Source organism: Muntiacus reevesi, chromosome X, assembly GCF_963930625.1.
Source record: "Muntiacus reevesi chromosome X, mMunRee1.1, whole genome shotgun sequence".
In the NCBI taxonomy this organism is placed as follows: domain Eukaryota; kingdom Metazoa; phylum Chordata; class Mammalia; order Artiodactyla; family Cervidae; genus Muntiacus; species Muntiacus reevesi.
The window spans coordinates 59,173,308-59,189,760 of record NC_089271.1 but is presented as its reverse complement, the minus strand read 5'-3'; the positions used below and the strand labels follow the sequence as shown (position 1 = coordinate 59,189,760).

Genomic DNA, 16,453 nt, shown 5'->3' with positions numbered 1-16,453 from the left:
CTATAAATATTTGATAGAATTTGCCTGTGAAGTCATCTTGTCTGAATTTTTGACTGTTGGGAGCTTTTAAGTCACAGTTTGAATTTAATTTCTTGTGATTAATCTTTTTTTTTTATTTCTTCCTGGTTCAGTCTTGGAAGCTTGTACTTTCTAAGAATTTGTCTGTTTCTTCTTCGTTGTCCATCTTAATGTTATACAGTTGCTTTTTGTAGTCTTTAATGATTCTTTGCATTTCTGTGTTGTCAGTTGTAACTTCTTTTTCAATTCTGAATTTACTGACTTGGGCCCTCCTTTTTTGTGATTCTGGGTAAAGTTTATCCATTTTGTTTATATTTTCATTGATCTTTACTGTTGTTTTCTTCATCTCTATTTCATTTATTTCTGCTTTGTTTTTTATGATTTATTTCCTTCAACTATCTTTGAGGTATTTTTTGTTGTTCCTTTAGATATAAGGTGAATTTGTTTATTTGCAAATTTTCTTGTTTTCTTAGGTAAGGTATTATTGCTATACACTTCCCTCTTAAAACTGCTGTTCCTGTTTGCACAGGTTTTGCATCATCATGTTTTCATTGCCATTTGTCTTTAGATATAGTTTGATTTTCTCTTTGATATCTTCAGTGATACATTCATTGTTTAGTAGAATATATTTTAGCCTGCACATGTTGATGTTTTTTATAGTTATTTCTTTCTTGTAGTTAATTTCTGGTATCACAGTGCTGTGGTCTGAAAAAAATTTTGATATTTCAGTTTTCTTAAATTTACTGAGGCCTTCTTTTTGGCCCAGCATAAGATTTATCCTGTCGAATGTTTCATGTGCACTTGAAAAGAATGTGTATTCTGTTGCTTTTGGATGAATAAATATCAGTTAAGTCTAACGTGTCATTTAAGGCCTGTTTCCTTATTGATTTTCTGTCTAGATGATCTGTCCATTGCTGCAAGTGAAATGTTAAAGTCCCTCACTATCATTGTTCTACTGTTTCTCCTTTTATGGCTGTTAGCATTTGCATTATGTATTGAGGTGCTCCTTTGTTGAGTGCATGTATATGTTGTGCTAAGTCACTTCAGTCATGTTCCCAGGTGGTACTAGTGGTAAAAAACCTGCCAATGCAGGAGACATAAGAAATGCAGATTTGATCCCTGTGTCAGGAAGATCCCCTGGAGGAAGAAATGACAACCCACTCCAGTATTCCTGTCTAGAGAATCCCATGGATAGAGGAACCTGGTGGGCTATAGTCAGTCCATGGGGTTGCAAAGAGTACATATATGTTTATAATTTTTATGTCTTCTCCTTATTGGGTTGATCTTGATCATTATGTAGTGTCCTTCTTTGTCTCTCTTAACAACCTATATATTAAGGCCTATTTTATCAGAAAAGAATATTGCTACTCCATCTTTGTTTTGATTATAGTTTTCCTGGAATACCCTTTTCCATCCCCTTACTTTCAGTATGTGCCCCTAGATGTGAAAATAATCTCTCTGACAGCATACATACAGGTCTTGTTTTTGTGTTTGTTCAGTCAGTCCATGTCTTTTGGCTGGAACATTTGATCCTTTCACATTTAAGTTAATTACCAGTATGTATGTTCTTATTGCCATTTTGTTAATTGTTTTGGATTGTTTTTTGTAGGTCTATTTTCTTTCTTTCCTCTTTTGTTCTCTTCTCTTAGTTTTTATGACTATCTATAGTGTTGTTTTTGGATCAGTTTTTTTTTGTGTGTATATCTGTTATAGACTTTTGGTTTGTAGTTACCATTAGGTTTTTATATTGCAATCTACATATAATACAAGATTGTTCTAAGTTGCTGGCCTCTTAATTTCAAATGCATTACCAATATCCCGCATTTGTACTCTCTTCAGATTATGTTGTATGGTTTTGATATCTTATTTGTGTGTGTATGGTTTCCTAACTTTATTGTATGTTTACCTTTACTAATGAGCTTTCCCATTCATAATTTTCTTTTTTCTAGTTGTGACCTTTTCTTTTTTGCCTAGAGATGTTCCTTTAGCATTTGTCGTAAAGTTGGTTACCAAACCAACTGAATTCTGTTAGCTGTGCTGAATTCTGTTAGGTTTTGCTTCTCTGTAAGTTTTTTATTTGTATGTTGAAATTGAATGAGAGCCTTGCTGGATAGAGTATTCTTTGTTGAAGGTTCTTCCGTTTTATCACTTTTATTTAATTATTTATGTTTGCCACACCATGCAGCATGTGGTAGTCTAGTTCCCTGATGAGAGATTGAATCCATGCCCCCTGCATTGGAAGCACAGTGTCTTAATCACTGAATCACCAGGAAAGTCCCTCATCCTTTTAAATATATCATTTCATCCCTTCTGGCTTGCTAAGTTTCTGATAAAAATCAGCTAATAACTTTATGGAAATTCTCATGTGTTATTTGTTGCTTTTCCCTTGTTTCTTTTAATATTTTCACCTTGTTTTTGTCAATTTGATTACTATGTGTCTGTCTTCCACTTTGTTCTTCTTTCTCTGTCTTCCACTTTATTCTTCTTTCTCAGGACTACTTTGGCTATTAGAGGTCTCTTTTGCGGTTCCATACAAAGTTCAGAATTATTTTTCTACTACTGAAAACAATGGCAATGGGATCTTGATAGGGATTATGTTGTATATATAGATGTCTTTAGGTATTATTGTCATTTTAACAATATTAATTCTTCTAATCGATGAAGATAAGATATTCTGCCATTTGTAACCCCTCATTTTCTCTTGAAAGGTTTTTTTTTTTTTTTTAGTTTTCAGCCTAGCAATTTTTTACCTTCTCAGTTAAATTTATTTCTATATATGTTATTGATGCTGTTATTGTAAATGGGATCATTTTCTTTCTTTTCCAGCTAATTCACTTTTAATATATAGAAATTTTTCTGAATTTTGTATTTTGATTTGTATCTAGTAACTTTACTGGATTTGTTGATTATATATCAGTTTTTTGGTGGAATCGTTAGGATTTTTCTGTATACAAAATAATGTCATGTTCATAAAGACAATTTAAATTCCTCCTTTCTAATTCTGTTGCATTTTATTTCTTTTTCTTGTCTGATTGCTTTGGCTAGGAATTTTAGTACTCTGTTTAATAAGAGTGTTCAGAATGGACACACTTGCTTGTTCCTCATCCTAGAGGAAAAGCTTTCAGCCTTTTTCCTTGGAGCATGACATTAGCTATAGGAATGTCATATATAGCCTTTATTATGTTCAGGTAAGTTCCTTGTGTACCTAATTTTTTGAGAGTTTTAGTGACAAAACAGATTTTTTTAATGCTTTCCCAACATCTATTAAGATGATCATATAATTTTTATTTTCCATTCTATTAATGTGACATATCACACTTATTGATATGCTTATGTTAAACTCTCTTGGCATCCCAGAGGTGGATCCTACTTGAACATGATGTATGATCCATTTAATGTGCTGTGAAATTCTTCTTACTACTATATTTTTGAGAATTTTTGCATCTATGTGCATCAAGGATATTTGCCTGAAATTTTCTGAGAGTTCTTTTATATCTAATTCATTTAATCCTCACAGTCACCCTTAGGAGTAGCTAGAATTACTTTCATTTCATAGATAAACAAAGATTGAGGGAGTAGTAATGGATATGCTTTCTAAAGGAAAATGGTACAATAATCCTGAGAATTGAGTTTAGTTCCCCACAGTACTCACTGATCTAGAGAAATTTCTCTCAATTTAGCCCTTTCATGCCTCAGTTTCCTTGCCCATAAAACAAAGATATTACTAATCTTTACTTCATAGTCATTATAAAGATGGAATGAAGCAATTAGTTTCTAACAATTTTTGTAAAATATTGTGTCATTTTTCCTGTGTTAGAAGCACTGTGGTTGAATAGAAAGCACATATGAATTACTAACTCTGTGACCTTTGGCAAGTTATTAAAATTCTCTGAGACCCACGTTTGTTACCTAGAAATAATAATTCACGTCTCATAGAGTTACTTCATGTTTGTGTTCAGTGCGTTAGTCATCCAGTTGTGTCCAACTCTTTGCAACTTCTTGAAACCATAGCTTTCTAGGTTCTTCTGTCCATGGGATTTTTCAAACAAGAACAGTGGAGTGGGTTGCCATTTCCTTCTCCAGGGGATCTTTCCAATCCAGGGATTGAACTCAGTCTCCTGTATTGTAGGTGAATTCTTTAGCATTTGAGCCACCAGGGAAGCTTTGTGACTAAATAAGATAATACATGCATAACTCCAGGCACCCACAAAATTCTTTTTAAACTGTTAGTTTTGCTCCTTCTAGAATGTAAGGCAGATACTCAACCCTGGCTACATGTTAGAATAATCTAGGGAGCAATACTTCATCTTTCCTCATAACAGTTATACCTAGACCCATCTGCAAAGTTTCAAAAAGCCTAGTTGGTGTGAAACAATACAGAGGTAGAAGTGAACACCCAGAGGTTGAGTCAGGAAGTAAAGCTTAATTACCTGACAGTGTGTTCTTATATTGAAACAAAAAAAATGATTGAACAAAAGAAAATGACAGCAACAATAAAACTCTATTCTTGTAGTACAGAGAGCCATAAATCCCAGTTGATCTCTTGTTCTTTCTGTGTTTTTTTTTGTTTTAATTTTTTAACTTTAATTAAAGATTATTGATATTTGTCTTTTTCTTATTATATTTATCTATCAGCTCCTTGACCCAGTTCTATCAGAATTTGAACAATAGGTCCAAAACAAAACCAATATAAATAGTAACAGAGTCTGTCCACAGTACCAGTGAGGACTCAGATGGTCTTATTTCTTTTTTTAGTTTATCTTTTAAATTAATTAATTTATTTTAATTCAAGGCTAATTACTTTACAATATTGTAGTGGTTTTTGCCATACATTCACATGAATCAGCCATGGGTGTATATGTGTTCCCCACTCAGATGGTTTTATGTAGCTCTTCATGCAAAATCCATTAACAGCCATCCTTATCACACACCTCTAGTGATAATCGTGTCAACAAACTTCTCTAGGTGTGCCCAGGACTATCACAGTTATAAAACTGAGCAACCCACATCTGCAGAAAACCTCTAGTGACAGTTTTACTAGAACTGTTAACCCACCCTAACTGACAAGGTCACATTCTCTCCTGAGGCAGGCCATTTCTCACTTTCAGCATGACTCCACTAAAAACCCATTCCTTCACATTAAACCTAAGACCATCTTCCTGCATTCTGCATTTGTTTTTTCTTGGGTTCCTAAAGAGCTCTTTTGGGACTGTAGATCCAAAAGGCATGTGGTATGTTAGAAAGAACAATAGATGTGGTAAGAGATGTGGTAAAAATCAGAGACATTACTTTGCAACTAAGGTCCATCTCGTCAAAGCTATGGTTTTTCCAGTAGTTATGTATGAATGTGAGAGTTGGACTATAAAGAATGCTGAGCCCTGAAGAATTGATGCTTTTGGACTGTGGTGTTGGAGAAGACTCTTGAGAGTCCCTTGCACTGCAAGGAGATCCAACCAGTCCATCCTAAAGGAAATCAGTCCTGAATATTCATTGGAAGGACTAATGCTGAAGCTGAAACTCCAGTACTTTGGCCACCTGATGCAAAGAAGTGACTCACTGGAAAAGACCCTGATTCTGGGAAAGATTGAAGGCAGGAGGAGGAGGGGACGACAGAGGCTGAGATGATTGGATGGCGTCACCGACTATGAACATGAGTTTGAATCAGCTCCAGGAGTTGGTGATGGACAGGGAAGCCTGGTGTGTTGCATTCCATGGGGTCTCAAAGAGTCGGACATGACTGAACTGCTGCACTGAACTGAAGAGATGAGGAGGATTCTAAGTTAGGGGACAAGATAGAGAAGTAGAAGATAAAAACCCAGATAAGTTCAGGACATCAGACAATGGCATTTCTTTATTTTGGGGCTTATGTTGCTGCACACACCTAAGGAAGTCACCAATGTAAATATGAAAAATTAAATCTCAAACTGAGCATTAAGAAGAATACCCTAATCAGAAAGAATAAATAGGAAAAATGAAAATATTCACTGATCTCCTGTGTCCAAATACTTTATATTACAAAAGGAATCAGAGAGATATTTTTGTTATTCTGGCACTTTTCAAGGGATGATCAGTTTGCCTACAGAGGAAATGTAGTTATTATCTCTAATATTGGAACATTTAAAGGAAAATTATAATTTACTGAAAGGTAATTGTGTCAAGCCATTTGATTCAGAGTTTAATCCTCACAATGAATTTATTAGGTACATGTAATTATCCCTAATTTGAGTGGAAGAAAACTAAGACTCAGAGAGGTTAAGCAACTTGTTCAAGGGCACAGAAAAAATAAATGGTAGAACTAGGTTTTAAATTCAGATCCATCTTGCTGCAGAGCTAAGTTCTTGCCACTCTCACAATGTCTGCACTGCACCTCCAGGTGGAAATAACCAGAAAATGGCTTACTAAATACTATTTGAACAGATGATTGAACAGAGTTGGGAGGAGCAGCTACTATCAGTAGCTAGGCTTTTAAAATGAATAAGGCTTCATTATTCATGAAGAAAAACTTCAAAATTCAGCCATACTAAGGATGCCTATAAATGAGCTTTGGCTAAATGATTATTTTATACATCAAGATATTATTTACACAAAAATGTGCCATTTAAAAGTGTGCAGCTCAGTGGCTTTTAATATCTGAAGAAAGTTGTACAAACATCACTGTCATAGAATTCCAAATCATTTTCATCACTGCCAAAAGAAGCCACAAACCCTTAGTATCAATCCCCATTGCCACCTTCCCCCTACATTCAATGAACCACTGATCTCCTTCCTGTCTCTATGAAGTTGCCTATTCTAGACATTTCATTTAAACAAAAATAATATAACATGTGGCTTTTTCTGACTGACTTCTTTGACCAAGCATGTTTTCAAGGTTATTTCATGTTATATTGAGTGTCAATCCTTTGTTTCTTTTTACTGCTTCAAATTGTTCCATTGTATAGCTGTGTCACAACTGTGTAACCATTCAGCAATTGATGAATACTTTCATTCTTTCCATTTACTGGCTATTATGAACAGTGTTCAAACTACCTTATAACTGTGTTCATTTCACATGCTAGCATGCTTATGCTCAAAATCCTTCAAGCTAAACTTCAACAGTACGTGAATTCAGAAATTCCAGATGTACAAGCTGGATTTAGAAAAGGCAGAAGATCCAGAGATCAAACTGCCAGCATTTATTTGATCACAAAGGAAGCAAGGGCATTCCAAAAATACATCTGCTTCTGCTTTATTGACTATGCTAAAGCCTTTGACTGTGTGGCTGACAGTTCAGTTCAGTTCAGTTGCTCAGTCATGTCCGACTCTTGGAAACCCATGGACTGCAGCATGCCAGGCTTCCCTGTCCATTAACAACTCCCGGAGCTTACTCAAACTCATGTCCATTGAGTTGGTGATGCCATCCAACCATCTCATCCTCTGTCGTCCCCTTCTCCTCGTTCCTTCTTCTTTCCCAGCATCAGGGTCTTTTCCAATGAGTCAGTTCTTCACATCACATGACCCAAATATTGGCATTTCAGCTTCAGCATTAGTCCTTCCAATGAATATTCAGGATTGATTTCGTTTAGGATTGACTGGTTTGATCTCCTTGCAGTCCAAGGGACTCTCAAGAATCTTCACCAACACCACAGTTCAAAAGCATCATTTTTTCAGGGCTCAGCTTTCTTTCTAGTCCAACTCTCACATCCATTCCCTTCTCCAGTGGACCACATACTGTCAGACCTCTCCAACATGACCTGTCCATCTTGCGTGGTCCCACACAGCATGGCTTACGACTTCAGTATTCTAACCTTGAGAGCCTCATGAACAGTATGAGAAGGCAAAATGATAGGCTACTGAAAGAGGAACTTCCCAGTTCAGTAGATGCCCAATATGCTGCTGGAGAGCAGTGGCGAAATAACTCCAGAAAAAATGAATGGATGGAGCCAAAGCAAAAACAGTATCCAGTTGTGGATGGGACTGGTGATAGAAGCAAGGTCTGATGCTGTAAAGAGCAATATTGCATAGGAACCTGGAATGTTAGGTCCATGAATCAAGGCAAATTGGAAGTGGTCAACCAAGTGATGGCAAGAGTGAATGTCGACATTCTAGGAATCAGCGAACTAAAATGGACTGGAATGGATGAACTTAACTCAGATGACCATTTTATCTACTACTGTGGGCGGGAATCCCTTAGAAGAAATGGAGTAGCCATCATGGTCAACAGAAGAGTCTGAAATGCAGTACTTGGATGCAGTCTCAAAAACGACAGAATGATCTCTGTTCGTTTACAAGGCAAACCATTCAATATCACCATAATCCAAGCCTATGCCCCAAGGAGTAAAGCTGAAGAAGCTGAAGTTGAACGATTCTATGAAGACCTACAAGACCTTTTAAAACTAACACCCAAAAAAGATGTCCTTTTCATTATAGGGGACTGGAATGCAAAAGTAAGAAATCAAGAAACACTTGGAGTAACAGGCAAATTTAGCATTGGAGTACAGAATAAAGTAGTGCAAAAGCTAATAGAGTTTTGCCAAGAGAACGCACGGGTCATAGCAAACACCCTCTTCCAACAACACAAGATAAGACTCTACATATGTATATCATCAGGTGGTCAACACCAAAATCATATTGATTATATTCTTTGCAACCAAAGATGGAGAAGCTCTATACAGTCAGCAAAAACAAGACCAGGAGTTGACTGTGGTTCAGATAATAAACTCCTTATTGCCAAACTGAGGATTAAATTGAAGAAAGTAGGGAAAACCACTAGACCATTCATGCATGACCTAAATCAAATCCCTTATGACTATACAGTGGAAGTGAGAAATAGATTTAAGGGACTAGATCTAATAGATTGTCTGATAAACTGTGGATGGAGGTTCGTGACATTGTGCAGAAGACAGGGATCAAGACCATCTCCATGGAAAAGAAATGCAAAAAGGTAAAATGGTTGTCTGAGGAGGCCTTACAAATAGCTGTGAAAAGAATAGAAGTGAAAAGCAAAGGAGAAAAGGAAAGATATTCCCATTTGAATGCAGAGTTCCAAAGAATAGCCAGGAGAGATAAGAAAGTCTTCCTTAGTGACCAATGCAAAGAAATAGAGGAAAACAACAGAATGGGAAAGACTAGAGATCTCTTCAAGAAAATTAGAGATACCAGGGAATATTTCATGCAAAGATGGGTTTGATAAAGGACAGAAATGGTATGGACTTAATGAGAAGATATTAAGAAGAGGTGGCAAGAGTACACAGAAGAACTGTATAAAAAAGATCTTCACAACCCAAATAATCACGATGGTGTGATCACTCACCTAGAGCCAGACATCCTGGAATGTGAAGTCAAGTGGGCATTAGAAAGAATCAGTATGAATGAAGCTAGTGGATGGAGTGATGGAATTTCAGTTGAGCTATTTCAAATCCTGAAAGATGATGCTGTGAAAGTGCTGCACTCAATATGCCAGCAAATTTGGAAAACTAAGCAGTGGCCACAGGACTGGAAAAGGTCAGTTTTCATTCCAATCTCAAAGAAAGACAATGCCAAAGAATGCTCAAACTACCACATAATTGCACTCATCTCACACGCTCGTAAAGTAATGCTCAAAATGCTCCAAGCTAGACTTCTGCAATACGTGAACCGTGAACTTCCAGATGTTCAAGCTGGTTTAGAAAAGGCAGAGGAACCAGAGATCAAATTGCCAATATGCTCTGGATCATCGGAAAAGCAAGAGAGTTACAGAAAAACATCTATTTCTGCATTATTGACTATGCCAAACCCTTTGACTGTGTGGATCACAATAAACTGTGGAAAATTCTGAAAGAGATGGAATACCAGACCACCTGACCTGCCTCTTGAGAAACCTATGTGCTGGTTGGGAAGCAACAGTTAGAGCTGGACATGGAACAACAGACCGGTTCCAAATAGGAAAAGGAGTACGTCAGGGTTGTATATTGTCACCCTGCTTGTTTAACTTATATGCAGAGTGCATCATGAGAAACGCTGGGCTGGAAGAAGCACAAGCTGGGAATCAAGATTGCCGGGAGAAATATCACGAACCTCAGATCTGCAGAGGACACCACCCTTATGGTAGAAAGTGAAGAGGAACTGAAAAGTCTCTTGATTAAAGTGAAAGAGGAGAGTGAAAATGTTGACTTAGAGCTCAATATTCAGAAAACTAAGATCATGGTATCTGGTCCCATCATTTCATGGGAAATAGATGGGGAAACAGTGGAATCAGTGTCAGACTTTATTTTATTGGACTCCAAAATCACTGCAGATGGTGATTGCAGCCATGAAATTAAAAGACGCTTACTCCTTGGAAGGAAAGTGATGACCAACCTAGATAGCATATTAAAAAGCAGAGACATTAGATTGCCAACAAAGATCCATCTACTCAAGGCTATCGTTTTTCCAGTGGTCATGTATGGATGTGAGAGTTGGACTGTGCAGATAGCTGAGCGCTGAAGAATTGATGCTCTTGAACTGTGGTGTTGGAGAAGAGTATTGAGAGTCCCTTTGACTGCAAAAACATCCAACAGGTCCATCCTAAAGGAAGTCAGTCCTGGGTGATCATTGAAAGGACTGATGCTGAAGCTGAAACTCCAATACTTTGGCCACGTTATGTGAAGAGTTTGACTCATTGGAAAAGACCCTGTTACTGGGAGAGATTGTGTCAGGGGGAGAAGGGGACGGCAGAGGATGAGATGGCTGGACGGCATTACCAAGTCGATGGAGATGAGTGTGAGTGAACTCCGGGAGTTGGTGATGGACAGGGAGACCTGGTCTGCTGTGATTCATGGGGTTTCAAAGGGTCGGTCACGACTGAGCGAATGAACTGAACTGAATTGAACTGAACTCACATCCAAACATGACTACTGGATAAAACAGGTTTGACTAGTTGGACCTTTGTCAGCAAAGTAATGTCTCTGCTTTTTAATATGCTGTCTAGGTGGGTCATGGATTTTCTTCCAAGGAGGAAGTGTCTTTTAATTTCATGGCTGCAGTCACCTTCTGTAGTGATCTTTGAGCCGAAGAAAAGAAAGTCTGTCACTTTTTCCATTGTTTCCCTATCTATTTGTCATGAAGTGATGGGACAAGATACCATGGTTTTAGTTTTAGAATGTTGAGTTTTAAGCTAACTATTTCACTCTCCTCTTTCACTTTCATCAAAAGGATCTTCAGTTCCTCTTTAATTTCTGCAGTAAGGATAGTGTCATCTGTGTATCTGAGGTTACTGACGTTTCTTCCGGCAATCTTGATTCCAACTTGTGCTTCATTCAGCCTGCCATTTCAGATGATAGACTCTGCATAGAAGATAAATAAGCAGGTTGAGCATATACAGCCTTAACGTACTCCTTTCCCAATTTGGAACTAGTCTGTTGTTCCATGGCCAGTTCCAACTTTTGCTTCTTGACCTGCATACAGATTTCTCAGGAAGTTGATGAGGTGGCCTGGTATTCCCATCTCTTGAAGATTTTTCCAGTTTGTTGTGATCTACACAGTCAAAGGATTTGGTATAATCAATAAAGCAGAAGTAGATGTTTTTCTGTGATTCTCTTGCTTTTTCTATGATCCAGCAGATGGTGGCAATTTGATCTCTTGTTCCTCTGCCTTTTCTAAATACATTGAACATCTGGAAGTTCATGGTTCACATACTGTTGAAGCCTAGCTTGGAGAATTTTGAGCATTACTTTCTAGCGTGTGAGATGAGCGTAATTGTGTGGTAATTTGAACATTCTTTGACATTGCCATTCTTTGGGATTGGAATGAAAAGTGACCATTTTCAGTTTTGTCGCCACTGTTGAGTTTTCCAAATTTGCTAGCGTATTGAGTGCAACACTTTAACAGCATCATCTTTTAGGATTTGAAGTAGGTCAACTGGAAATCCATCACCTCCACTAGGTTTGTTCACAGAGATGCTTCCTAAGGCCCACTTGACTTTGCATTCCAGGAAGTCTGGCTCTAGGTCAGTGATCACACCATCATGGTTATCTGGGTCTCGAAGATCTTTTTTGTATAGTTCTTCTGTCTATTCTTGCCACATCTTCTTAATATTTCCTGCTTCTGTTAGGTACATACCATTTCTCTCCTTTACTGTGTCCATCTTTGCATGAATGTTCCCTTGGTATCTCTAATTTTCTTGATGCATCCTCTAGTCTTTCCCATTCTATTGTTTTCCTCTACTTTCTTTGTATTGATCACAGAAGAAGGGTTTCTTAACTCTCCTTTTTATTCTTTGGAACTCTGCATTCAAATGGGTATATCTTTCCTTTTCTCTTTTTCCTTTACCTTCTCTCATTTTCTCAGCTATTTTACGGTCTCCTCAGACAACTGTTTTGCCTTTTTGCATTTGTTTTTCTTACGGATGGTCTTGATCACTGCCTCCTGTACAATGTCACGAACCTCTGTCCATAGTTCTTCAGGCATTCTCTATCAAATCTAAGCCCTTGAATCTATTTGTCTCTTCCAGTGTATAATCATAAGGGATTTGGTTTAGGTCATACCTGAATGGTCTAGTGATTTTCCTCCTTTCTTCAATTTAAGTCTGAATTTCACAATAAGTAGTTCTTAATCTGAGCCATACTCAGCTCATGATCTTGTTTTGCTGCCTGTGTAGTGCTTCTCCGTTTGGCCACAAAGAATATAATCAATCTGATTTCAGTATTGACCATCTGGTGATGTCCATGTGTAGAGTCGTCTCTTGTGTTGTTGGAAAAGATTGTTTGCTATGACCAGTGCATTCTCTTGGCAAGACTCTGTTAGCCTTTGTCCTGCTTCATTTTTTAATGGTGCATTTTGTGGATCACAAAAAACTGGAAAATTCTTAAAGAGATGGAAATACTAACCACTTTACCTGCCTCCTGTGAAACCTGCCTGCAGATTAAGAATCAACGGTTAGAACCAGACAAGTAGCAGCAGACTGGTTTCTAATTAGGAAAGGAGTATGTCAAGGCTGTGTATTGTCACCCTGCTTATTTAACTTCTATGAAGAATGCATCATGCGAAATGTTAGGCTGCATGAATCACAAGCTGGTATCAAGATTGCAGAGAATCATGTCAATAACTTCAGATATGCCGATGATACCATTCTAATGATAGAAAATGAAGAGAAACTTAAAAGCCTCTTGATGGTGGTGAAAAAGGAGAGTGTAAAACGTGGCTTAAACTCAGCATTCAAAATCTAAGATCATGGCATCTGGTTTCATCACTTCATGGCAAATAGATAGGGAAAAAATGGAAACTGTGGTAGATTTTATTTTCTTGTGCTCCAAAATCACTCTGGACGGTGAGTGAAGCCATGAAATTAAGACATTTGCTTCTCAGAAGAAAAACTATGACAAACCTAGACAGCATATTAAAAGCAACGACATCACTTTGTTGACAATGGTCATATAATCAAAGCTTTGTTTTTTCCAGTAATCATGTAAGGATGTTAGATTTGGACCATAAAGAAGGCTGAATGCTTAAGGTTTGATGCTTTCAGTCTTTGCTACTGATGAAAACTCTTGAGAGTTCCTTGGACAGCAAGGACATCAAACCAGTCAATCCTAAAGGAAATCAACCCTGAATATTTATCAGTAGGAATGAAGCTAAAACTCTAGTACTTTGGCCACCTGATGAGAAGAGCCATCTCATTGAAAAGATCCTGATGCTGGTCAAAATTGAAGAGAAAAGAAAAAGAGGGCCTGGATGACGTGGTTGAACAACATCATCGACTCAATGGACACGAGTTAGAGCAAACTCCGGGAGTGAGTAAAGGCCAGGGAAGCTTGATGTGCTGCAGTCCATGGGGTTGCAAAGAGTCGGACATACTGAAGGACTGAGCAACAAATAGCAGTGAATAAAACAGTCAACAATATTTGTATAGAAATGTTTGTCTGGATATGTTTTCAGTTCTTTTGCAAATATACACAGGCATGGAATTGCTGAATCATACGGTAACTATATGTTTAACTTTTATTTACTTTTGAAGCACTTGTCAAAGTCACTTTAAACTTACAGAATGTTATGTGTCAATTCTATATCAATAAAACTGGAAGGAAAAGCTGAGGCAGGAGCATTCCCCCAAGAAAAGAGAAGAAAAAAGAAATCAATATTGAATTGAATAGGTACTGAACTTTTTTTCTTTTGTCCTTAGATTTGACACTTTCCTGTAGTGGTGCCATTGGGTTGTGGCACTGGTTTCTACCTCTTTTCCCTTAGACCTCTGCCTTCTTGCCCATCAAATACCGTAATTAATTTGGTTTATCTTTTATTCTGTTCTTTCAGCTGAATCCTTCAAAGAATTTGCTGAATTGCTCAACGAAGTAGAAAACGAGAGGATGATGATGGTAGGTCATTAACACTTGGCCTGGAGCGAAGATCATAGCTGACTTTGGGGATTTTTTTTCTGTCCTCATTGTTTGGAGTGATACTTTTAGTTTGAGTTTCTGTCTCATTACTACCTGAGTACTATAAAGACTGGAAATTGATTTGATTATTCTATCTCAAGTTCCCATTCTGAGAGTTTAAAGGGAAATCACTCTATTCATTTCAGTGAGATAAGACTTGAGAGGACATTATATTTGGCTGTTGAACATACTGACAAAAATTGTGGTCTTCAGTGTTCTTAAACAAATTATCTATTTGTGTGTTTATCTGCTTTTAGAAATAATTTATATTTATATGTTTACATTTAAACACATGATACTTTATATCTATGTGATAACTTTTTCCCTTACATTTAAAATCTAATTCATTAATATTAATAGACTTTGATATTTAGAGCAGTTTTGGTTCTGTAGAAAAATTGAGTGAAAATACAAAGAGATTTCATATACAGTTGCCCTTTGAACATGTGTTTGAACTCTGTGCGTCCACTTATATGTGGGTACTTTTCAATGAATACTACAGTACTACATGATCTGAGTTTGATTGAATCTATGGGTACAGAACCTCAGATACTGGAGGACTGACTGTGAGACTATATGCAGACTTTTGACAGCACAGGGTTGGGACTTATGCCCTTAACACTTGCACTGTTCAAAGGTAAACTGTACTCCCTTTCTCCTTGCCACCACTCCCCATACACTTTCCCTTATTATTAACATGTTGCCTGTGTGCTTTCCCTTATTATTAACAACTTGCAGTTGTTCCAATTAATGAACCTAGATGAACACAATATTATTAACTAAAGTCCATAGTTACTTTAGGGTTCAATTTCTGTGTTGAATATTTTATCGCTTTTGACAAATGCTTAATGACACATATACAACATCAAAGTTTCATCATACAGAATGTTTTCACTGCCCTAAAAATCTCCTGTGATTCCCCCTACCTTCTCTGACACTCAAACTCCTGACAAACACTTATCTTTTTTTTACTGTGTTTTGCCTCTTCTAGAATGTCATATAATTGGAGTCATATAGTACATAGCTTTTTCAGATTGACTTCTTTGACTGAGCAACATGCATTTAAAGTTCCTCTCTGTCTTTTCATGGCTTCATATCTCATTTCTTTTGGTCAGTGAATAATATGTATTCATATATTATAGTATATATTCCATTTTATGGATGGTGCCATTTCTTCATCATTTCACTTTATGAAGGATATATTGGTTACTCCCAAGTTTTGGCAATTATGAAAAAACTTCCATACACATCTGTGTACAGACTTTTATGTGGATGTAAATTTTCAGCTCTTTTCAATAAATTCTAAGGGATACAATTTCTATATTGTGTGATGAGTAGGTCTAGACTTGTAAAAATCTGCCAAACTGTCTTCCAAAGTGACTGTATGATTTTGCAGTCTCACCAGCCATGAATGACAGTTCTTGTTGCTGCACATTGTCGCAAGCTTTTGATGTTGGTTGTGATTTGGATTTCACCCACTCTAATATGTGTTTTCGTTGTTATTTAGTTGCTAAGTCATGTTCAGCTTTTTGCAACTCCATGGACTGCAGCATGCCAGATTTCCCTGTGTTTTACTATTTCCTGGAGTTTGCCCAAACTCATGTCCATTGAGTCGATGGTGCTATCTAATGATCTCATCCTCTGTTTCCCCCTTCTTCTCCTGCCTTCAAAATTTCCCAGCATTAAGTTTTTTTCCAATGGGTTGGCTCTTTGCATCAGGTGGCCAAAGTATTGGAGCTTGAACTTCAGCCTCACTCTTTCCAATGAATATTCAGGGTCTATTTCCTTTATGATTAACTGCAAGGTTTGATCTCCTTGCAGCCCAAAGGATTCTGAAGAGTCTTCTCCAGGGCTAGAATTCAAAGGTATCAATTCTTCAGCACTCGTCCTTCTTTATGGTCCAACTCTCACATCTGTACATGACTACTCGGAAAACCATAGCTTTGGCTATACAGATTTCTGTTGGCAAAGTGAAGTTGCTAATTTTTAGTACACTGTCTAAGTTTATCATAGCTTTCTTTCCATGGACCAAGTGTCTTTTAATTTCATGGCTGCAATCACCACCCACA

The 16,453-nt window shown here is 37.3% G+C and overlaps 1 protein-coding gene across 7 annotated transcripts in view; it reads left to right on the top strand.

The window, feature by feature from the left end:
• Positions 1-16,453, top strand: part of OPHN1 (oligophrenin 1) — a 734,952-nt gene that overhangs the window by 200,930 nt on the left and 517,569 nt on the right. For all 7 annotated transcript variants that reach the window (XM_065915121.1, XM_065915123.1, XM_065915118.1 and 4 more), the window contains exon 4: positions 14,263-14,324. In XM_065915121.1, coding sequence (XP_065771193.1) covers positions 14,263-14,324 — 62 coding nt within the window. The remainder of the gene's footprint in view (positions 1-14,262; positions 14,325-16,453) is intronic.